The sequence below is a fragment of the Physella acuta genome, unplaced genomic scaffold, assembly GCF_028476545.2.
Source record: "Physella acuta isolate Inbredline_101_S28 unplaced genomic scaffold, ASM2847654v3 ptg000236l, whole genome shotgun sequence".
Taxonomy (NCBI): Eukaryota; Metazoa; Mollusca; class Gastropoda; family Physidae; genus Physella; species Physella acuta.
The window spans coordinates 315,724-335,000 of record NW_026731755.1 but is presented as its reverse complement, the minus strand read 5'-3'; the positions used below and the strand labels follow the sequence as shown (position 1 = coordinate 335,000).

Here is a 19,277-nt window from a genome sequence, read left to right as displayed (position 1 = left end):
AGATATAGATATATGAAGATATAGATATAGATATAGATATAACATAGATATAGATATAGATATATACGTAGATGTTGATGTTGATGTAGATGTAGATGTAGATGTAGATGTAGATGTAGATGTAGATGTAGATGTAGATGTAGATGTAGATGTAGATGTAGATGTAGATGTAGATGTAGATGTAGATGTAGATGTAGATGTAGATGTAGATGTAGATGTAGATGTAGATGTAGATGTAGATGTAGATGTAGATGTAGATGTAGATGTAGATGTAGATGTAGATGTAGATGTAGATGTAGATGTAGATGTAGATGTAGATGTAGATGTAGATGTAGATGTAGATGTAGATGTAGATGTAGATGTAGATGTAGATGTAGATGTAGATGTAGATGTAGATGTAGATGTAGATGTAGATGTAGATGTAGATGTAGATGTAGATGTAGATGTAGATGTAGATGTAGATGTAGATGTAGATGTAGATGTAGATGTAGATGTAGATGTAGATGTAGATGTAGATGTAGAGGTAGTGTTAGAGGTAGTGTTGTAGTGTTAGAGGTAGTGTTAGAGGTAGTGTTAGAGGTAGTGTTAGAGGTAGATGTAGACGTAGACGTAGACGTAGACGTAGAGGTAGAGGTAGAGGTAGAGGTATAGGTATAGGTATAGGTATAGGTATAGGTATAGGTATAGGTATAGGTATAGGTATAGGTATAGGTATAGGTATAGGTATAGGTATAGGTATAGGTATAGGTATAGGTATAGGTATAGAAATAGACATAGACATAGACACAGACACAGAGACAGACACAGACACAGACACAGACACAGACACAGACACAGACACAGACACAGACACAGACACAGACACAGACACAGACACAGACACAGACACAGACACAGACACAGACACAGACACAGACATAGACATAGACATAGACATAGACATAGACATAGACATAGACATAGACATAGACATAGACATAGACATAGACATAGACATAGACATAGACATAGACATAGACATAGACATAGACATAGACATAGACATAGACATAGACATAGACATAGACATAGACATAGACATAGACATAGACATAGACATAGACATAGACATAGACATAGACATAGACATAGACATAGACATAGACATAGACATAGACATAGACATAGACATAGACATAGACATAGACATAGACATAGACATAGACATAGACATAGACATAGACATAGACATAGACATAGACATAGACATAGACATAGACATAGACATAGACATAGACATAGACATAGACATAGACATAGACATAGACATAGACATAGACATAGACATAGACATAGACATAGACATAGACATAGACATAGACATAGACATAGACATAGACATAGACATAGACATAGACATAGACATAGACATAGACATAGACATAGACATAGACATAGACATAGACATAGACATAGACATAGACATAGACATAGACATAGACATAGACATAGACATAGACATAGACATAGACATAGACATAGACATAGACATAGACATAGACATAGACATAGACATAGACATAGACATAGACATAGACATAGACATAGACATAGACATAGACATAGACATAGACATAGACATAGATATAGATATAGATATAGATATAGATATAGATATAGATATAGATATAGATATAGATATAGATATAGATATAGATATAGATATAGATATATGTGTGTGTGTCTATAATGTAATAATTCCAACAGATGTTGCGGATTCAACAGTGAGAACGAAATAACTTGCGTCGATCTTACTTCAAAATGGTACCTGCACTGGATTTATGATAAAACACCTTTTTTTGCTGCCATTATAATTGGGATTTACACTCTATATTTATATTTTATCTCTTTTAAAAATGTGTAAGTATCTGATAAGTGTTACTGTTTTGAAATTCGTTTTCCAAATTTATAATTAAAAGAAATATACTTACTATTGTGAATATATTTTGTATTTCTTTATACAGAACTCAATATTTTGTAAGGGTTGAAGCACGACAAACAACATGGGAAGAGTAAGTAGGAGATACAAGAAAATCTAAATTAGAAGTTTAAATATCAGTTTGATTGGAAATGTAAATGATATTTCCATTTACAACGTAAACATAGGCTTAATTGTTATGTTTAAAGGCATGTAAGTATAACTTCCCAAAGTTTTTAGGCGTCGTATACACGGTGTAATAATGGTTAAAACACAATCAGACACACACTTTGTATATATATATATATATATATATATATATATATATATATATATATAAAATATATATATATATATAAAATATATATATATATATATATATATATATATATATTCGTTAATATAGAGAGGTATTTAGGCTTTAAAATGTATATAATGTAAAATATAAGTATTTATATATATATTTTTATCGATCGCAAAATATATACATGTATATGATTGTGGTGGGTTAGATTATAATCAATGAACCTTTAATACCTTACTATACCCTCAAATATCTTACATATAAATACTGTTTAATTTTCGCTACTTAACTCATTTAAAAACAAAAGGTAAATAGTATCTAGGGTATATCAATGGCCATATATTACACCCTTCCCCTATTTAGAGTCATTTAAATAACGTTTTTTTTTTAAATTATAGAAAGAAGCCTGTGCGGAACACCAGCACCGGTAATGATGTTTCAACTTACATGGTTTATGCATCAGACTTAATGCACCGAGAGACTACGCAATCGCTTCCTTTTCTCTATATTTCTCAGATGGTAACATTAAAAACATTACTTTGAGTTTTGAATACAGTTGTTAGTGTTTAGCATCTAGAGTTTAAAATAAAAATTTAGGACTTATTTTCTAAAAATTAAGTAAATCACAAAATATTCCGTCGTCGTAAATAAATTCGTATGCGAATATTATATATATATATATATATATATATATATATATATATATATATATATATATATATATATATTATATAATACCCAGAGACAACCCCTATAGGCTACATACTTATCTAGACTAAAATTTATTATGTAACATATTCGACGCATATTAAAATAAATTAATTTATATTATTTTCGTCTAGATGAAAGACAAGCTTAGCTGCTGCAAGTCCAATAGTGTAAAGAAAACGAGCTTTCCATCGGCATTTTCATTATTTCCTGCAATAATTATTTGGTTTACCCCCTTTGTTTTTTTATTTAAGAAACTTTATGAGCAGCATTTATATGATAAGTTTGCATTTTTAAGTGTACATATTACACTGTTTTTAATTCACATTATCATTGCACGTTGTTTAGTTTCTAAACAATACTTATGCTGCGGCAAGAAAAAAACATGCTGCAATATTTGCTTCTGCCTGTACCTGGTCTATATTTTTTTTATTTACTACTGTCTTAGCATAATTCTTTATGTTAAAATTGTTTTGGCAGCTACTGCTTTTTTCATTTTTGAATTTAAAACGATAGATATTTATTTGTCAATAGCTTTCGTCATTTTAGTATACTTGTACGATTTTATATCCGACCTCAAAACATCACTTGGAATGTGTTTAGAGAGATTTGAATACGTTTTGACGGACATCATACATAGACACAGATCAGAGAGCAACACATGGGAAGATATAATAAAACTACATTTTGAAGGTAAATTTGCGCTCTATAGCCTACACAACTATTTTTTATTCAATATAAATAGAAATGTACATCTACATGCATAAAAATCATGCGTGCATGTACGAACGTTTTATTTAATCTACTTCTGCAAATCCGTCTTCATACATATCGACTTCTACATTAAAAATACACATCCGCTATACCATTCACCTATAAAAATGCAGCTGCATATACACATTTAAGCATAGACTTATAAATACTTATATTCATGTATATTGGCAAATATATGTTTATATGCTATAGGTAAACAAGGGTACACAATTATACTTGTACTAGCTGACCCGCGACGTAGCATACGCTGCTATCTAGTTGTTTTATTTTCTGCTTATCAGCAATTCATAATTTGTGAATTCAACACTACCTCCTCCTGTCCTCCCTCCTCCCCCCTCCCCTCCGCCAAGCGAAAGCCAGAGGCGTAGCTAGGGGGGGGGCGGGGGGGGGGGGCGGCCGCCCCGGGCGCCGACCCTATGGGGGCGCCAAAAGGGGTGGGAAAAATTTTTTAAAGCTGATTTTATGCTGCAGTTTTGAATTATAAACTGTCTAAGTTAAGAAATATAATGGCTACACGCATTTACATACTGATTTAACTGTTTTCTATCTTGATTTCTTAATGTAAAACATATACTCTTAAGAAACAGTGACCGGCAAAACCGCTTTGAAGCTTTTCCTAGATTGGGGGGGGGGGGGGGGGCGCTTTTTTCGCTAACAAAAATCGCAAGTATTTGTACTGGATTGGTGAGTAGATAACTCTCTTAACACTTAGTAAAGAAACCAAGTGTATTAACGCGTAATGTACAATTTCAATAGCCAGTTTTGTTAAAAAAAAAGACGCGTCTAGTTCTTTGTAAGATTCTTACGATTCTCTCAACTTCAACGTGAGAGATCAGATACTTTTGATCAGTGTTTCTTCCAGACTTTTTTCTCCGGGGGGGCACTTGAAATCTTCGGGGGGAGGGGGGAGGCGGTAAACTTTCTTCGGGGGGGGGGGGGGCGGACACTGTTAAAAGTATATATTTTCTATATATAAATTATATAAATTTCATTTCGTTCGGGGGGGCGTAAAAATTTTTCCTGGGGGCTTCGCCCCCCCCCGAAAAGATGCCTGGAAGAAACTGTGTGCGAGAAGGCAGGGCAAATCTGCGAAATCCAAGACTACGAGCTGTTAACATCCGTTCGATTCCAGTTTGTTTTCTCTAGCTTGTTTTGTCATACCATCAACCAATCAACGAAATACCCATGTCGTATTCCAATGTGAACAATAAATATTTCTGATAACTTCTTCTTGTATGTCACTTGTGTGTCCTTACTCTAACAAACTTCGAATCCAATATGTACCATATCACAACAGAGATCGTTCAAAACTAGAACATAAAAGGCTGGTCTAAACATATTAGCGTTAGCTACAAACTACCCTCTAACACAGATCAGGCTTATTTTTTTTTTACTGACATTACTAATCTTTCGCAAAAAAAGTTAAACGCATCTTAATGGGAATTAAATTGTCGTAAAGTTTTAAGGAATGAAAATCATACAATGTAATTATTAAACCTTGTCCGGACTGTAGCATACACGCTTACACACACGCTTACACACACAAATACACTCTTACCCACACACAAGCTTATATATAAACACACTATCACACACACATAATTACACACACACACACACACACACACACACACACATATATATATATATATATATATATATATATATATATATATATATATATATATATATATATATATATATATATATATATATATACATATATATATAAGCGGGGGGGGGGGGGCGCCAAATTGAAAGTTCGCCCCGGGCGCCGGGAAGGGTCGCTACGCCTCTGGCGAAAGCAGCCGTTTTCAGACAATGAAAAAAATCAATCAGCAATTGTTACCTCCCTTTCATTTCGAATAGATTAATACTAAATTATCTGCCCCTAATAGCCGTCACTAACCCGGTTCTAAGATTGTAAACATTCGTCGTGAACAAAAGCTCACCAGTTTAGTGGGGGCGGGGTGGTAGCGATTTGCCTGGAGAGCAAATATCACACGCCGCTATTTAGTTTTATTTTGTAATTTTCAGTAATTCATACTATGTGAATTCGACAGTACCTTTTTAGTAGCTTCCCTTAAATGGCCGTCTCAACTGTTTTTAATAAATAATCTAAATAATAATCCCTTAACTCTTTGGGATACGTTAGGGCACATCATATTGGTGTGTCTAGGGCTAAGTGTCGCATTGTGTCGACCACCCCATTCCATGTATTACCTCAGCCAGACGCTTCGCATTGTTCACAAACACGTAGACGTTGACGTTCATCGAGGACCCTTGCGCTCTGGACGGTGACCTTTACTGGAAGGTCATACGCCCAGTATTGCCGTGTTAGTATCAGTTGTTTGATTTTGGAGTTTTTTCTCCAAGATGGATTGCTGTCTTCAGATATCGAGCCTTATCTCCCCGGGCTTTCGAAACGGGACATTGCAGTTTAGCAACCATGCGATTTACCGAGGCGACCACTCAGACTCCTAGAACAGTGAAGTGTCAATTATCTGACATATGTCCCTGGGCGCCGACCTTGGGGGGGGGGGGGGCGCCAAATTGAAAATTTGAGGGGGGGGGGGTGCGAATGAAAAGTTCGAGGGGGGGGGGGGTGCAAATCGAAAGTTTGAGGGGGGGGGCAGTGGCGGAACTAGAAAAAAAAGGCCCCCCCCGCAGAATTTTTTTTTGGGCCCCTATATATATATATATATATATATATATATATATATATATATATATATATATATATATATATATATATATATATATATATATATTTATATATATATATATATATATATATATTTATATATATATATATATATATATATATATATATATATATATATATATATATATATATATATATATATATATATGTAATACAAAGGTCGCTCTAAATTTTAAAAAAAATGTATCCGGTATCCGAATAAATCAGAGGTTTTCCAACACACGAGCTGGCCCCTTTCAGTTTTCCAAGTGAGAAGCACTGACTCTCTTAATCTAGTCCAACACACCAAACTGACGCCGATTTTTTATGAGGCTTTCATCAAAACGTTACCAACCGTGTGCCCTGTTTTCCAGAAGTTGAATTAAATGTTAACAATGTCGGCAGTTCATTTCTTGGATCTTAGGGCGCGGGTTTGTCCACACTACCAACTAGACACGCCAAGGCAGGCTGTAAGTCCCTCGGCGACGACCCAGGTGTCAGGGGAGTCACGGGGCTCTTGGAGCTACCGCTTACATTACTGCACGGGTGATGGGTGCAACACATTGTTTCTTCCGGCAGAGCTCCCCCACCCCCTCCCCTCCTCCGAAAACAGTCTACCCAGGAAGAAACATTGGTGCGACACCTAATTAGATTTAGTCATCGAGTGTTGTAGCGAGACTTATTCCTAGTGTTGTGGGAACTTTTAAACGACTGTCTGTGGGGGGCCAACTTGCTCATATGTGATGCGCTCAGGATGACACTGCCGCCGGTTGTATTTAAGTAGTAACCTCATCCGCTTATGCAGGATAACGGGGCGCTAAATCACATATTTCCGTTAGGAGTCCCCACTCCAATATGTACAAATGTTAGGCCTATGACAGAAACCTTTGCGGGGCTGTACTAAACAGCTTCCCAAGTTTTCATGGCGATTGGGTGAATGATGCAGTAATGCAAAATAGACAGAAAAATGTTTTTCACATGTACAACTGTATGTGGCCAGGTCACGCGTTGGATAACCTTCTGATTTAGGGGGGGGGGGGGGACTAACAAAAAGCCAGACCCTCACACACCCCCACCTCAATGACGTCATTTATAAATAGTAATTGACTATTAAAAAAAATTAATAATGTTCAATTAATTCTAAACGTAATTAATTTCTAAATAATTATATAAAAAATAATCTTACCTGCCCTGTTTTGTGAATTAGATGTGCCTAATACTATGAAAGTAAATTAATATCTGTTGACTAGATCTAGATCTAGTGCTGTCTAGTGTCTGACAAAATGTGCTGAAGTGGTGAATCGTACGGTTAGGAAGTAGTTCATAAACGATACATTTATATCCTCGATACTTGTGAGGTTGAGAAAGAGGGGTGGGATAGGGGTCGGCTCTGGAAAAAAACTTGAAAGCGACAACAAAACGCCTTGATCTATGTACGTCACCATCGCCCATTGTAAAACGTACTCAGGGGAGATTATTCCAAGTATAGTAGTATAGGCTTTAAAAGTTTACTATGATATTTCTTGTAAAAGCAAAAACAAGTAACAGTATATAAAACTGAAGTTTCTAGTATAGTATTATATTATTTTTTTATTATTTGTAAGATGCAAGATAGTACAGGATACAAGTTCAACCACTATCACAAACACATATTAACATTGAAAAATGTACAATGGATTTCGGGTCCCTTACCAATGCCGCAAAGCAGAAAGCCCACTTCATATGTAGCGGCTTTTCGTGCTATGGACTTTGTTGTTTTTTAAAAAGAATTTTGACGACGACAGCGTGTGTTTGATTGTAGGGAAATAGAACTCGGCCTTGACGATGGTTAAAAAATACAACTATAAATAACTGTTTAAAATATGTAAAAAAATTGTCGACAATTATAGTGACTGTAAAATAAAGATAATCGTACCGCAGCTAGTGTTTTTCTTTTACAAACCAAATATTAAGGCAAAAATGCACGAAAATTAAATTCAAAATTTTAAAAAATTAATTTTGGTCAGCCGTGGGCCCCTAAACGGCCTGCCCCCCCCCCCCCCCCGCGCATTGCGGGGTCTGGCGGGACTGTAGTTCCGCCCCTGTTCATCAGGTAAAATTCAGGGGTCTCCAAACTTTTCAATCCGAGGGCCGCATTAACTATCAAATTTCAGTTCGGGGGCCAGTTTCTTCTAGGCATGTATTTGATTTTTCGGGGCAAAGCACCACAGCCATCACCAACAAACAATTTTTCCTTCGACAAAAAGATCTCCGCGGGCCGGATGAGAGGACTTCGCGGGCCGCATTCGGCCCGCGGGCCGTAGTTTGGAGACCCCTGAGGTAAATGAACAACTACTGACTAGTGTCTTTAACAAAATGTGCAGGAGTGGTCAGTTTACAGTTCAGTAGTTCATAGACGGTTCGTTAATCTATGCATTACATCTTATTGTAAGATTAAGGGTGTGGTGAGGGGTAGAGGTGAGGGGTAGGGGTGAGAGGGGGGAGGGGAGAGAGTTGGGAAGGTTCATTGGAAGGGGACAAGAAAGCGCCGATAAACATCTACATCAATAGTGCCGACTTTTTCCGGTTGTTTAGAAGACCAGGATAGTCGCCGCAACATTTCCCCAGCCCGATTTCAAAGCGTGCCGGCACAGTCAAATTTCAGATGCTTCGCTGAAGGGAGATAACTTAAACTTTTACAAGTTTATTGATACAGTTGTTAAAGTAAAAATGAACGCAATTATAAATGTATGAGATCGAAATAAATAATTATATTTTTTGTAGAATTCAGGCCAGTAGTTTAAACACACAATCATATATATGTATTTTAATAATGTAAACAATATAACAATGCTTTTTTGTTCTCCTAATCGACGCCACTAAAAAGAACGGTAGGCTGCGTCTTTGAAGTTGACTTTATGTCTGGCGGTCTCTCGAGCTATAGTCTGTGCATTTTTCTCAAAGACGTTTGCCGACTATCGTGTTTGTTTGTAACTGTAGAAGAAAGATAACTCGACCTCCACCTAATTTTTTTTTTTTTTTTTTTTTTTTAAAATAATTTAGCCAGGATTTTTGGGCCCCCAATCGGTCTGGGCCCCCCCCCCCCCGCATTGCGGGGTCTGGCGGCACTGTAGTTCCGCCCCTGGGAGGGGGTGCAAATGAAAAGTTCGAGGGGGGGCGTGCAAATCGAAAGTTTGTCCCCGGGCGCCGGGAAGGGTCGCTACGCCTCTGCTGCCGATACATACATTTCAAACACTAAACGCTAGTTAGTAATATCCTGTACAGCATCTCATTAGTTCCATTATTATTTGTAGATATTTGCTCCTTATCAATTCCAAGTAAAAAAAAAGTAAAAATAAAGTACCTTGTCGAACCTGACGGTTCATTGTGCAGGTGAAGTTGAGTTCATCAGTTTCAGTCAATTCGGCATAAGAAGGTCTAGTGTGTTGACCACGATAGCCAGCCGCATTTACTTTCCATAACCTGAGTTAGGTAGGTACCCATCATATCTGGGTAGAAGCCCGGACGTTCTACTGACAAGAACCAGGAATTCGAACTCGAGACTTACAGGTTAGCAGTCGTTTGCTCTACAAGCCGAACTCTAAGTAGACCATTTCAAATTGCGTATACTTGTTCCAATCCATATACGTACACACACAAATACCTTTTCAGCTACGTGATATCAATACATATCTATTATTTATGTACCTATAAATACAATTATATATATATATATATATATATTTATACGTTTCCCATAGTTATGCAGTGACAGAGTTTACACTATAATCTTGATCTCTGATCATTCCAGAGTCCATCCTATAGTTTGGACTTAAAGCACGACAACATTTGATTCGACAGGACGGCATAATTTAACTTTACTGTTTATTGCACTATGAAGAATACATAGGACGACTTGAACCAACGGCACTATCAGTAAGACTTGACTACATTATGACCTCACAATAGGAATAAGAGTACCTAACCTTCTTCCCCGGCAAAAACGAACCTACACTGAAACGTCACAATCCTGCGTACCGCGTCACTATCCATTATATCTTTCATTATATCTTTCGCAATAATATTCGTTTGCATCAACATGCCTGAACAAACACACATCAACAAATATATATTAAGTTTTTTTATACTCGCACGTATATTTTCTTTTTTCCTAGACCGGGATTTACGAAACGGATCACTTTTCACACACAATCAAGCGGCAGTATTTTATGACTTGGAGGGAAAAATGAATTTTTCCAGGCGGTTCTTTTACAAATGCTGCTCACAATATCGCGGGAAAAAACAATTTTCAGGATTTAATGTTTCGAAGGTTAGTCCCAACAATGAACAAAAAAAAAGAGTGTAATAGTGTATGATAAATTGGCTGATTTTATCGTGTACTAGACTACCCGTTATCTTTAGATGACTGTGGATTTCGGGGGTCATCCATAAATGACATCACGTCTGTCACTTATAGTCACCAAAAACGCAGACCCACATTCAAAAAGACGTCACACCTCAGACGTTTTTGTCATTTTAAAGCATCTATTTCGGCTCAGCATGAGTCTCACCACACTATCCCTTCCTATGCTAAAGTCGCAGGTAAACTCTACACATACCTAACTCTACTTCATCTACCCAGTATCCCGCCAAGTCTCAGACAACATGTTTTCGGGCAAGCATGGCTCTGACCACACTATTCCTTTATATGCTGAGGACACAGAAACAGATTAACTCTACTTCAGCTGTCCTGTGTCCCGCTAGATCCCGATAGGCAACTTTATCATTCACTTTTTAAAAAAAATGGAAAAAGAAAATTTAACTTTGTCTTGATGTGTCTTGAACCCGTACCACCCGCATGGTAGCCATTACACTATCATCTAAGCTCTATGAACACTGACTAATTAATGTAGAATCAGTAGTATAATGTACTGCAAAGTAAGAAACCATTTATGCGAATAGGCCCTACTATTTTAACTTAAATTAGGGGCCTTTACCCCAAATTAACCCATCCCATAGCTATAGACCTGAAACAGTTTAGTATATAGATTCTAGATCTAGATGTAGATTTTACGTTAATTCTAGTTCTAGATGTAGAATTTAAGTTAAATCTAGTTTTGGCCGTAACTCTAGAACCTAAAAGAAATCCCATGTATTCTCGAATTAGATGATCATTGAAGATAAAAAGCAAAGATTTATATCAAATATTTAAGATTAACATAGTTTAACAAAGAAACTCAATGATTTATTGGGATTTTAAAATGGTTTTTATCTTTAACTAATTAATTTTGGTTTGACCTAGATTCTAGATTTTAGATCAAGGATTGACTTTCTCTGCGTCCGATAGCTGATATCTAGATCTAGAGAAATTAATTGTATATTCAAGTTAGATGAGCCATAAGAAATTGAACATATTGTTCTAACCTAATAAAAATCGCAAACGGACGTATCGTTAAAGCTATAGCCAACAGAAAATTAGATTTAACATGCGTTAAACTTTTGAATGTGCAACAAAATCTTTTTGTTATAATAAGTAAATAAATCATGTGACGTCACTATTCACTGTAATAAGTAAAGTCATTGTTCTGAATTAATTAACGTCTTTCATTAAATTTGTGATTAACAGTCTGTCTAAAAACAAAATTTGTTCTCTACCTAATTACTATTTTACAGCTGTACATATAGTGCAGATTCTATCCTGTAACCAAACGGACAAACAAACAAAAATAATAATAATAATATTGAAATTTACACAATCTGCAAATATTATGTTTTTCTTAGGTATTACTGGCCGTGATCGGATTTGCTTATTTACTGATGATTGGTGCGACAGTGCTGTATTTTAACGACCTTAATGACTACAGTTCATTCGAATCAATATTTACAATTATCAGCGCAGGAATGTTGCCAAAAGTTATAACAAAATTTGGTACCAAACTTTTCAAAGGGAGAACACAGATTGTTACTCAGCCAGAGGAAAGGTAAGAGCGCATGTATGAATACATACATACATACATACACACACAAATACATATAGTTATATATATATATATATATATATATATATATATATATATATATATATATATATATATATATATAAGTAAATAGGAGAGCCCTGTTCGCCAAATTGCCGGGGCGGAACCCGTACGAAATGTCATTTTTGTTTCGCAGAAATATACCCAGGAGTTTTCTCAACGACTTCCCAAAGTTTAATGGCGAAATACATTAGGAGAGTTTCATCAATGCTTTACCGATCGAGTATTCTTAAACACGTGAACTTGTTTTCTAAAACTAAGTTATTTAAATGTAAACAATGACTGCGCTCGGGTAATATTTATCGGGGCACAGGTTAACCTACACTACTGCTATGTGAAAGCCTTAAGTGTAAGTTAATCACTTACCGCCTAAGTGTCGGGGACGTAGAGGGGCGCTTTCATGAGCCCCTTAATACATTACAGCAGGGCCGCCGCGTATGGCCCATGGCTCGGTTTAATCAACAGATGTTGTTTGCCGTCCAGACAATATTCTAGGGTGCTCCGTAAAACTAACGTAGACGCCGTAGTGCTCTCATGTTAGCGCTGGACGCCGAAACACACCACGCTCTTTGGGAAAGCCCGGGGAGCCAAATCGCGCCACAGGACGCGTCTCATTCGATATAGTCAACGATAATTGGTGCCCATCCTGTCTTTAGTATATTGACTTTCTTTAAAACGAACGTAGGCGCCGTAGTGCTTACATGGGAGCCCGTGCGCATCGAGACACGCAATTACAGGGGCGCCGGCGGCTGCGTCTGTTGAAGTTTAAAAGCTGAACGGATACCAAGACTTAGATAGCCACTCTGGAACTCTGGGCGTCAAACAGTGTATTGACGAAAATTGCAACCCCAAAATCTTAGGAGTAATTTGTATCTACCTCCTAAAGTTTCATGGCGATCGGTAGAAAGGTGTAGAATTGCTTAAGGGACAAACAGACAGACACGCAGACAAACATACATTGCTTTAGCATATATATATATATATATATATATATATATATATATATATATATATATATATATATAATATAACGCTGCTGGTAGTGTGTCAGTCCTTCCTTCCTTCCTTCCTTCCGTCATCGCTATAGATTTTGGAACCATAAAAGTAAACATTCGCACCATGCTGTGCTTTTCAGTGCACCGCAGTGTCTTATTATAAGTATTAGAGTAGGGTTTGTTTATATAGCGGCATAGAGCTATTTTATAATTGCCACGGTTTTTACTCTTTCGCATAACGTCAAGAAAATATTAAATACACGCAAACTGCTAAAACGTATTAAAAAGATTAATGTCAAATATCATTTTCGTTTAGGCTCCCAGAAAAAGTGGATACATTTTAATAACATAATAACAGTAGGGTAGAAAAATCAAATTAATTTAACTCTTTTCTAATTTTGACAAAGGAGGTAATTTAAAAATACATTAAACTCACGCTAATAAAAAATGTGAATGCAAATATACGTTCGTCATAGAAGGAATTAGTGTTGCAATAATATAATTAGCAAAATGTGAATGCAAATTATTCGGATGTGTAAGAGGAAATTATTGTTAGAAAATTATAATTAGCATGGATTGATGAAAGGCAATTTTTATTTATTTTATTCACTGAATGTAGGCCCTACTGTTTATTACTTATAATTTTTAATCAACTATTCAGCTCTATTATAGACGCGTCATCACGTTCATTAGGTGCGCAATGGTTTTAGTTATGAAACTCTATTGTAAATTTTTAAAATTTAAAGTACTGGAAAAAAATGCGTGAATCGATAAAGTGAAATATTGTATATATTATAGATACTGCCTATTATTTATACTGTTTTCTAATTATTATTCTATCTTTCGGGTTTTATAGGAGAGGCGTAGCGAGGGGGGGGCATATGTCCCCGGGTGCCGACCTTGGGGGGCGCCAAAGTGGGTTGTAAAAAATTTGCGAGGGGGGGGGGTGGTGGAAATCGAAGGTTTTAGGGCGGGGGGGGCTGGGGGGGGGGGGGGGAAAGGGGTGCAAATCGAAAGTTTGATGGGGGGTGCAAATCACCGGAAAGGGCGCGATTTGGCGCTACGGGCTAGACTGTGAGCAATATGCCTTTATGATTGCATTTAAATTGTGTTTATGTTATGAGTGTTGTGTTTTTTTTTTCGTTGTTTTTTTTTTTTTTTTTTTTTGCGTTCGTTTGTATTGTGTTTAGTTTTGTTCTGTTGGTACATTTAAAAAAGATTTACCGTGGCGGAGCACGGGATGCAGCTAGTATATATATATATATATATATATATATATATATACTAGCCGTCCCGGCCAGGCCCTGCTCTAGCTTCTGTGAAAAACCTTTCTGTTAAAGACCATTACCTGTGTGTTTAGTAATCATCATAAACCCGGCATTGCCCACCCAAACCACAACCAACCAAAACCAAAACAACAAAACGCAATCATAACGCTAACACAATTACAAATACAAACAAAAACCTAACAACAAACTCAACCACAACCACAAACACCAATACGAACACAAAGAAAAAAACAAACGAAAAAGCAAACGAAAACAAACCAAATCCAAACGCAAAACCAACCACAAACACAAACCCAAAGAAAAAAATACAAACGAAAAAGCAAACGAAAACAAACCAAATCCAAACGCAAAACCAACCACAAACACAAATACAAACACAAACCCAAAGAAAAAAAAACACAAACGAAAACGAAAAAAGAAAGAACGAAAACGAACCAAATCAAAACTCAACCACTAACGCAAACCCAACCTAAACACAATGAAAACACAAACGCGAACATAAACGCAAAGTGCTCACAGTCTAGCCCGGTGCAGAATCGACTGTTTCAGCTTAATAAACGACTATAGTACCCCAACTTATTCATAGTCTTTTGCACTCACTTAAACGAACGTAGGTGCCAAACCAAACCAAATGAACAATTATAATACTCCAAGCTTATTCGTAAAATACCTACAACATTTGCACTTGATCAATCCCCGCTAATTATGTAATTATTTTTTTGCCAACACCAAAGCAAAGTAATAAAAAGTAAATTCTTTTCCAATAATGCAATGTTTTATAAAGGGAAGTAATTGTGTTTTCCTACTTAATCGAAGGGAAGTAAGTGCTAAAGGACTAAATATAAATAATTTTCAGACATAATTAGAATTTTTGTTATTTTTTTAAAATTGTGTTGAATGAACATGCCGACAATTATTACAATCAGTTTGAAAAATGAAAATTATTTCCCAACACTTTCAATAGTAATTTCTTAACTCATAAATTTAGACTCTGAGCACTGTAAAAGTCTAACACTTAAATCCATAGAAGTATGTCAACGACAAACAAACTTATTACATGTTACACACAGAATTGAGCTTTATATATTTTATATATATATATATATATATATATATATATATATATATATATATATATATATATATATGTATGATATAAATAATTCAATTGACATAATTTCTCTCTGCCACAAGAATAACTACACAAACTTCCATGAAGTTTGTGTCGATAGATACTATAAAGGAGTAATGTTACAATAGAATTAATTCGACAGATTATTTTGAATTATACAAGGAGACAATCAACGATCACATACAATATTTATTTTGTTCACGTTTGTCGTTATAGAATAGTCCTACTGAAAAAATTGTAAAATGTACCAACCATTTGATATAGTAATATAATAATTATTTTTTTTAATTTTTGGTGTTTTAGTAAACCTATTTTGACAGTTAATTTCACATATATTAAATAAAGCAACCTATCCACCATTATACATATGTTTTTATAACCCTGGCAAAAGAAAGCTAGTTAGGATCAAGTAGTAATAACTTTGTAACATTGTAAAACTATAGTATTGGTGTGATATTTAGAGTTAGTTTGGAGCTTAATCTTCTTTAGGGATAGCCAACGCAAAACTAAGCAGTATTTAAGTGACTAAAATACCTTTTAAAAACCTTAAGGTCTAATTCGCAGGTGAAGTAGAGTTGACCTGTTTAACGAACTTGTCCTGTTAAGTGATAGTATAATCAGTCCAGATCACTTTACTTTCCCTAACGTTACTCAGTTGCCTATCAAAGCTGGGTGGACTCAGAGACAGAGGCATAGCGAGGGCGGGGCGGGGGGTGCGGGCCGCACCGGTGACACAATTTAGGAGGGTGGGGGGGGGGGGGTGACACCAAGGCAAAAAACTGCAAAATATAGAGAAGAAAAATGATTTTTTTTCAGCAGATCCCTTAATAATGAATTGAAGTTAAACAGTATTACTTGGGGTGGGCTTACAGCATGACGAAAACGTGCTAACTTAAGGGAAAACTATGCTACATTCAACTATATTATTAAGAGACAATTGATAAAAATCGTTACTATTAAGTATGCAGTGATTAAAGCTTATAAACATACTTGTAAGTAAGCGTATGTGGCATATATTTAAATTATTGACCTATTTAGGACGACACACATACGCACGGGGGGGGGGGGGGAAGGGGGGAAAAACCACGAAGTGCCGCAGCGGGCGATACCTAACCTAGCGACGCCACTGCTTAGGGACATCGCACGAACTGGAGCCCGGGATCCGAATTCAAGACAATCGGGTTAACAAGTCGAACGCTTTACTATTCAACTACATCGTTTTAATGTGAATATTAATGTTTTCTAAATCCCATATTTCTTTAGTTTTAAGGAAGCTGTCGAAGAAGTTATAAAAACTTTGGCCACAAAAGAACCAGATATCAGGTAATAAAACATTTTGCACATAGATGGTTTTTCACGAAACTTAAATTATAAAAGATTTTTATTAAATATTGCACTTTGTAATCATTGTAAAAATAATTGTGAAATCAATTTGTTTAAAAGTTTAAAAAATACATACATTTTGTAATGCATTTACCTAAAAGTTTTCAAACTAAACAGAGGTTTTTTTTATATTTCAACAGTAAATGTGAAAGACTGAAACAATTATTAAAATCTTTCAAAGAAAAAATTCGCAGGTGACGTAATTTAAGTAATTTATAGCATTATCAAATCATTTAGCATAACGAACATAAAACATGTTATCTGTGTAACGAGATTTAAAAATTAACTTTTCAATTATCCATCATATTTGCGTTTATTTTTAACCTTTACAGAAATTCCGTTAATTATGTGTTTTTTTAATGTTTAATGGAATTTAATTTAAGACATTCAGTAAATAAGATAGTTTGATTTCAATTCAGATTTATCTTATTCCAGTGATGATAAAGATGTGCATGCTAATTAATTATTATCCTCATAGGTTACATGTTAAATGCCTTGATAGGTATGTATGATCGAGCTATTTACAATTCCGTTTCAGTATTATCAGCACAATTAAAGGCAACATAGAATTATTATTTGAAGACCCGGAAAATATTTCGAACCAGGTAACGCAAAATGGTAACAATTGTAACATGTAGAAATCAGTGTTTCTTTCAGACTTTTTTCTCCGGGGGGGGGGGGGGGGCACTTGAAATTTTCAGGGGGGGGGTGGTAGACTTTCTTCGGGGGGGGGGGGCAGACACTGTTAAAAGTATATATTTTCTATAAAAATTATATAAATTTCATTTCGCTCGGGGAGGGGGGCGGTAGAATTTTTTCGGTGGGGCTTCGCCCCCCCCCCCACCCGAAGAGATGCCTGGAAGAAACTCTGGTAGAAATACAGAGGGTAAGAATTATCCTCCTCCCCCCCCCCCTAAACGTCCACCGCCTCCGAAGTAAATAGAACCAAAGTAAATTCATACAAAAAATGTCATATGTTAAACAGTGTGAACCCCCCAGTCGAAAGTTTCCAGCCACCCCCCCCCCCCCCTCCACCGCACGACATTTTAAAGATCGCTTGCCCCCTGTCTGAAAGAAACACCGAATACACCTCTTTTCCTGCTCCCAAAATCTTCAATATAAATTCATTTCTGTAACGATTGAAAACTATAAATTCGGTCTTTATATAACTAATGTAGGCGTAAAATGTAAAAAACATGTGGATAAAATGTAGTTTAAGTAACTTAAACATGCAAAATATTTTGGCGCGTTTAAAACAAAAATTGCACGCTGACTTTCTTTTGCGCTAAGTTATGTATTATTTATTACTACAGGAACAAGAAAATACAGAATTGAGTCATTTGCTCCCAGATGTTGAGAACGTTTGATATGGAATAGACTGTTGTGTAGATTTCAAAGCACAACTGTATTATTAATGTAGATATTTTATAATTAGTCATAGGTTTTTGATAACAAATACGAACATATGCGTTCTACTATGTATTAATAAATTGTAACTAACTCATTTCATAAATATACCAGTTGTTTTTTGTATGGGATATATTTCTGAAAGAAAATGTGTCAGTTATTGACGCCTGTAGAAAGCAAGCAAATGTCTACTTTTTTTTTAACATCATTTGTTATACACTTAATCAGTGCGTTAAAAACATTTTAATGTCGAATATTATTAACAATTTATTTACTCCACCGGACATTTTCATTGATGACAGTAGAATACCTGTTTTGGAACCGCTTCAATTTCGGTACTAAAAATGTACTTATTTTTAAATGTTTGGTAGACCACATTCTGATTTATTGTCTTGATATTTTTTTAATAACTTGCAGTAAACTATTATAAATAATATTATACTTTTATATTAAATTATACAATATTATTCATATGTTAATTGTATATATATATATATATATATATATATATATATATATATATATATATATATATATATATATCGTTCTTTATTGTTTAATTAGAGCAACACATTTTATGTTAGCAATTATAAACGTATTTCTTTGA

The 19,277-nt window shown here is 35.5% G+C and overlaps 1 protein-coding gene across 1 annotated transcript in view; it reads left to right on the top strand.

Moving 5' to 3' along the window:
- The window catches only part of LOC131938189 (uncharacterized), a 25,846-nt gene extending 6,756 nt beyond the window's left edge, over nt 1–19,090 (top strand). Inside the window, exons 4-13 of the mRNA XM_059296102.1 lie at nt 1,747–1,899; nt 2,004–2,051; nt 2,660–2,780; nt 3,104–3,662; nt 10,602–10,756; nt 12,208–12,407; nt 17,144–17,203; nt 17,404–17,457; nt 17,802–17,868; nt 18,577–19,090. Of these exons, the coding sequence (XP_059152085.1) occupies nt 1,747–1,899; nt 2,004–2,051; nt 2,660–2,780; nt 3,104–3,662; nt 10,602–10,756; nt 12,208–12,407; nt 17,144–17,203; nt 17,404–17,457; nt 17,802–17,868; nt 18,577–18,630 (1,471 nt within the window). The 3' untranslated portion in view covers nt 18,631–19,090. The remainder of the gene's footprint in view (nt 1–1,746; nt 1,900–2,003; nt 2,052–2,659; nt 2,781–3,103; nt 3,663–10,601; nt 10,757–12,207; nt 12,408–17,143; nt 17,204–17,403; nt 17,458–17,801; nt 17,869–18,576) is intronic.
- Nucleotides 19,091–19,277: the final 187 nt, after the last annotated feature.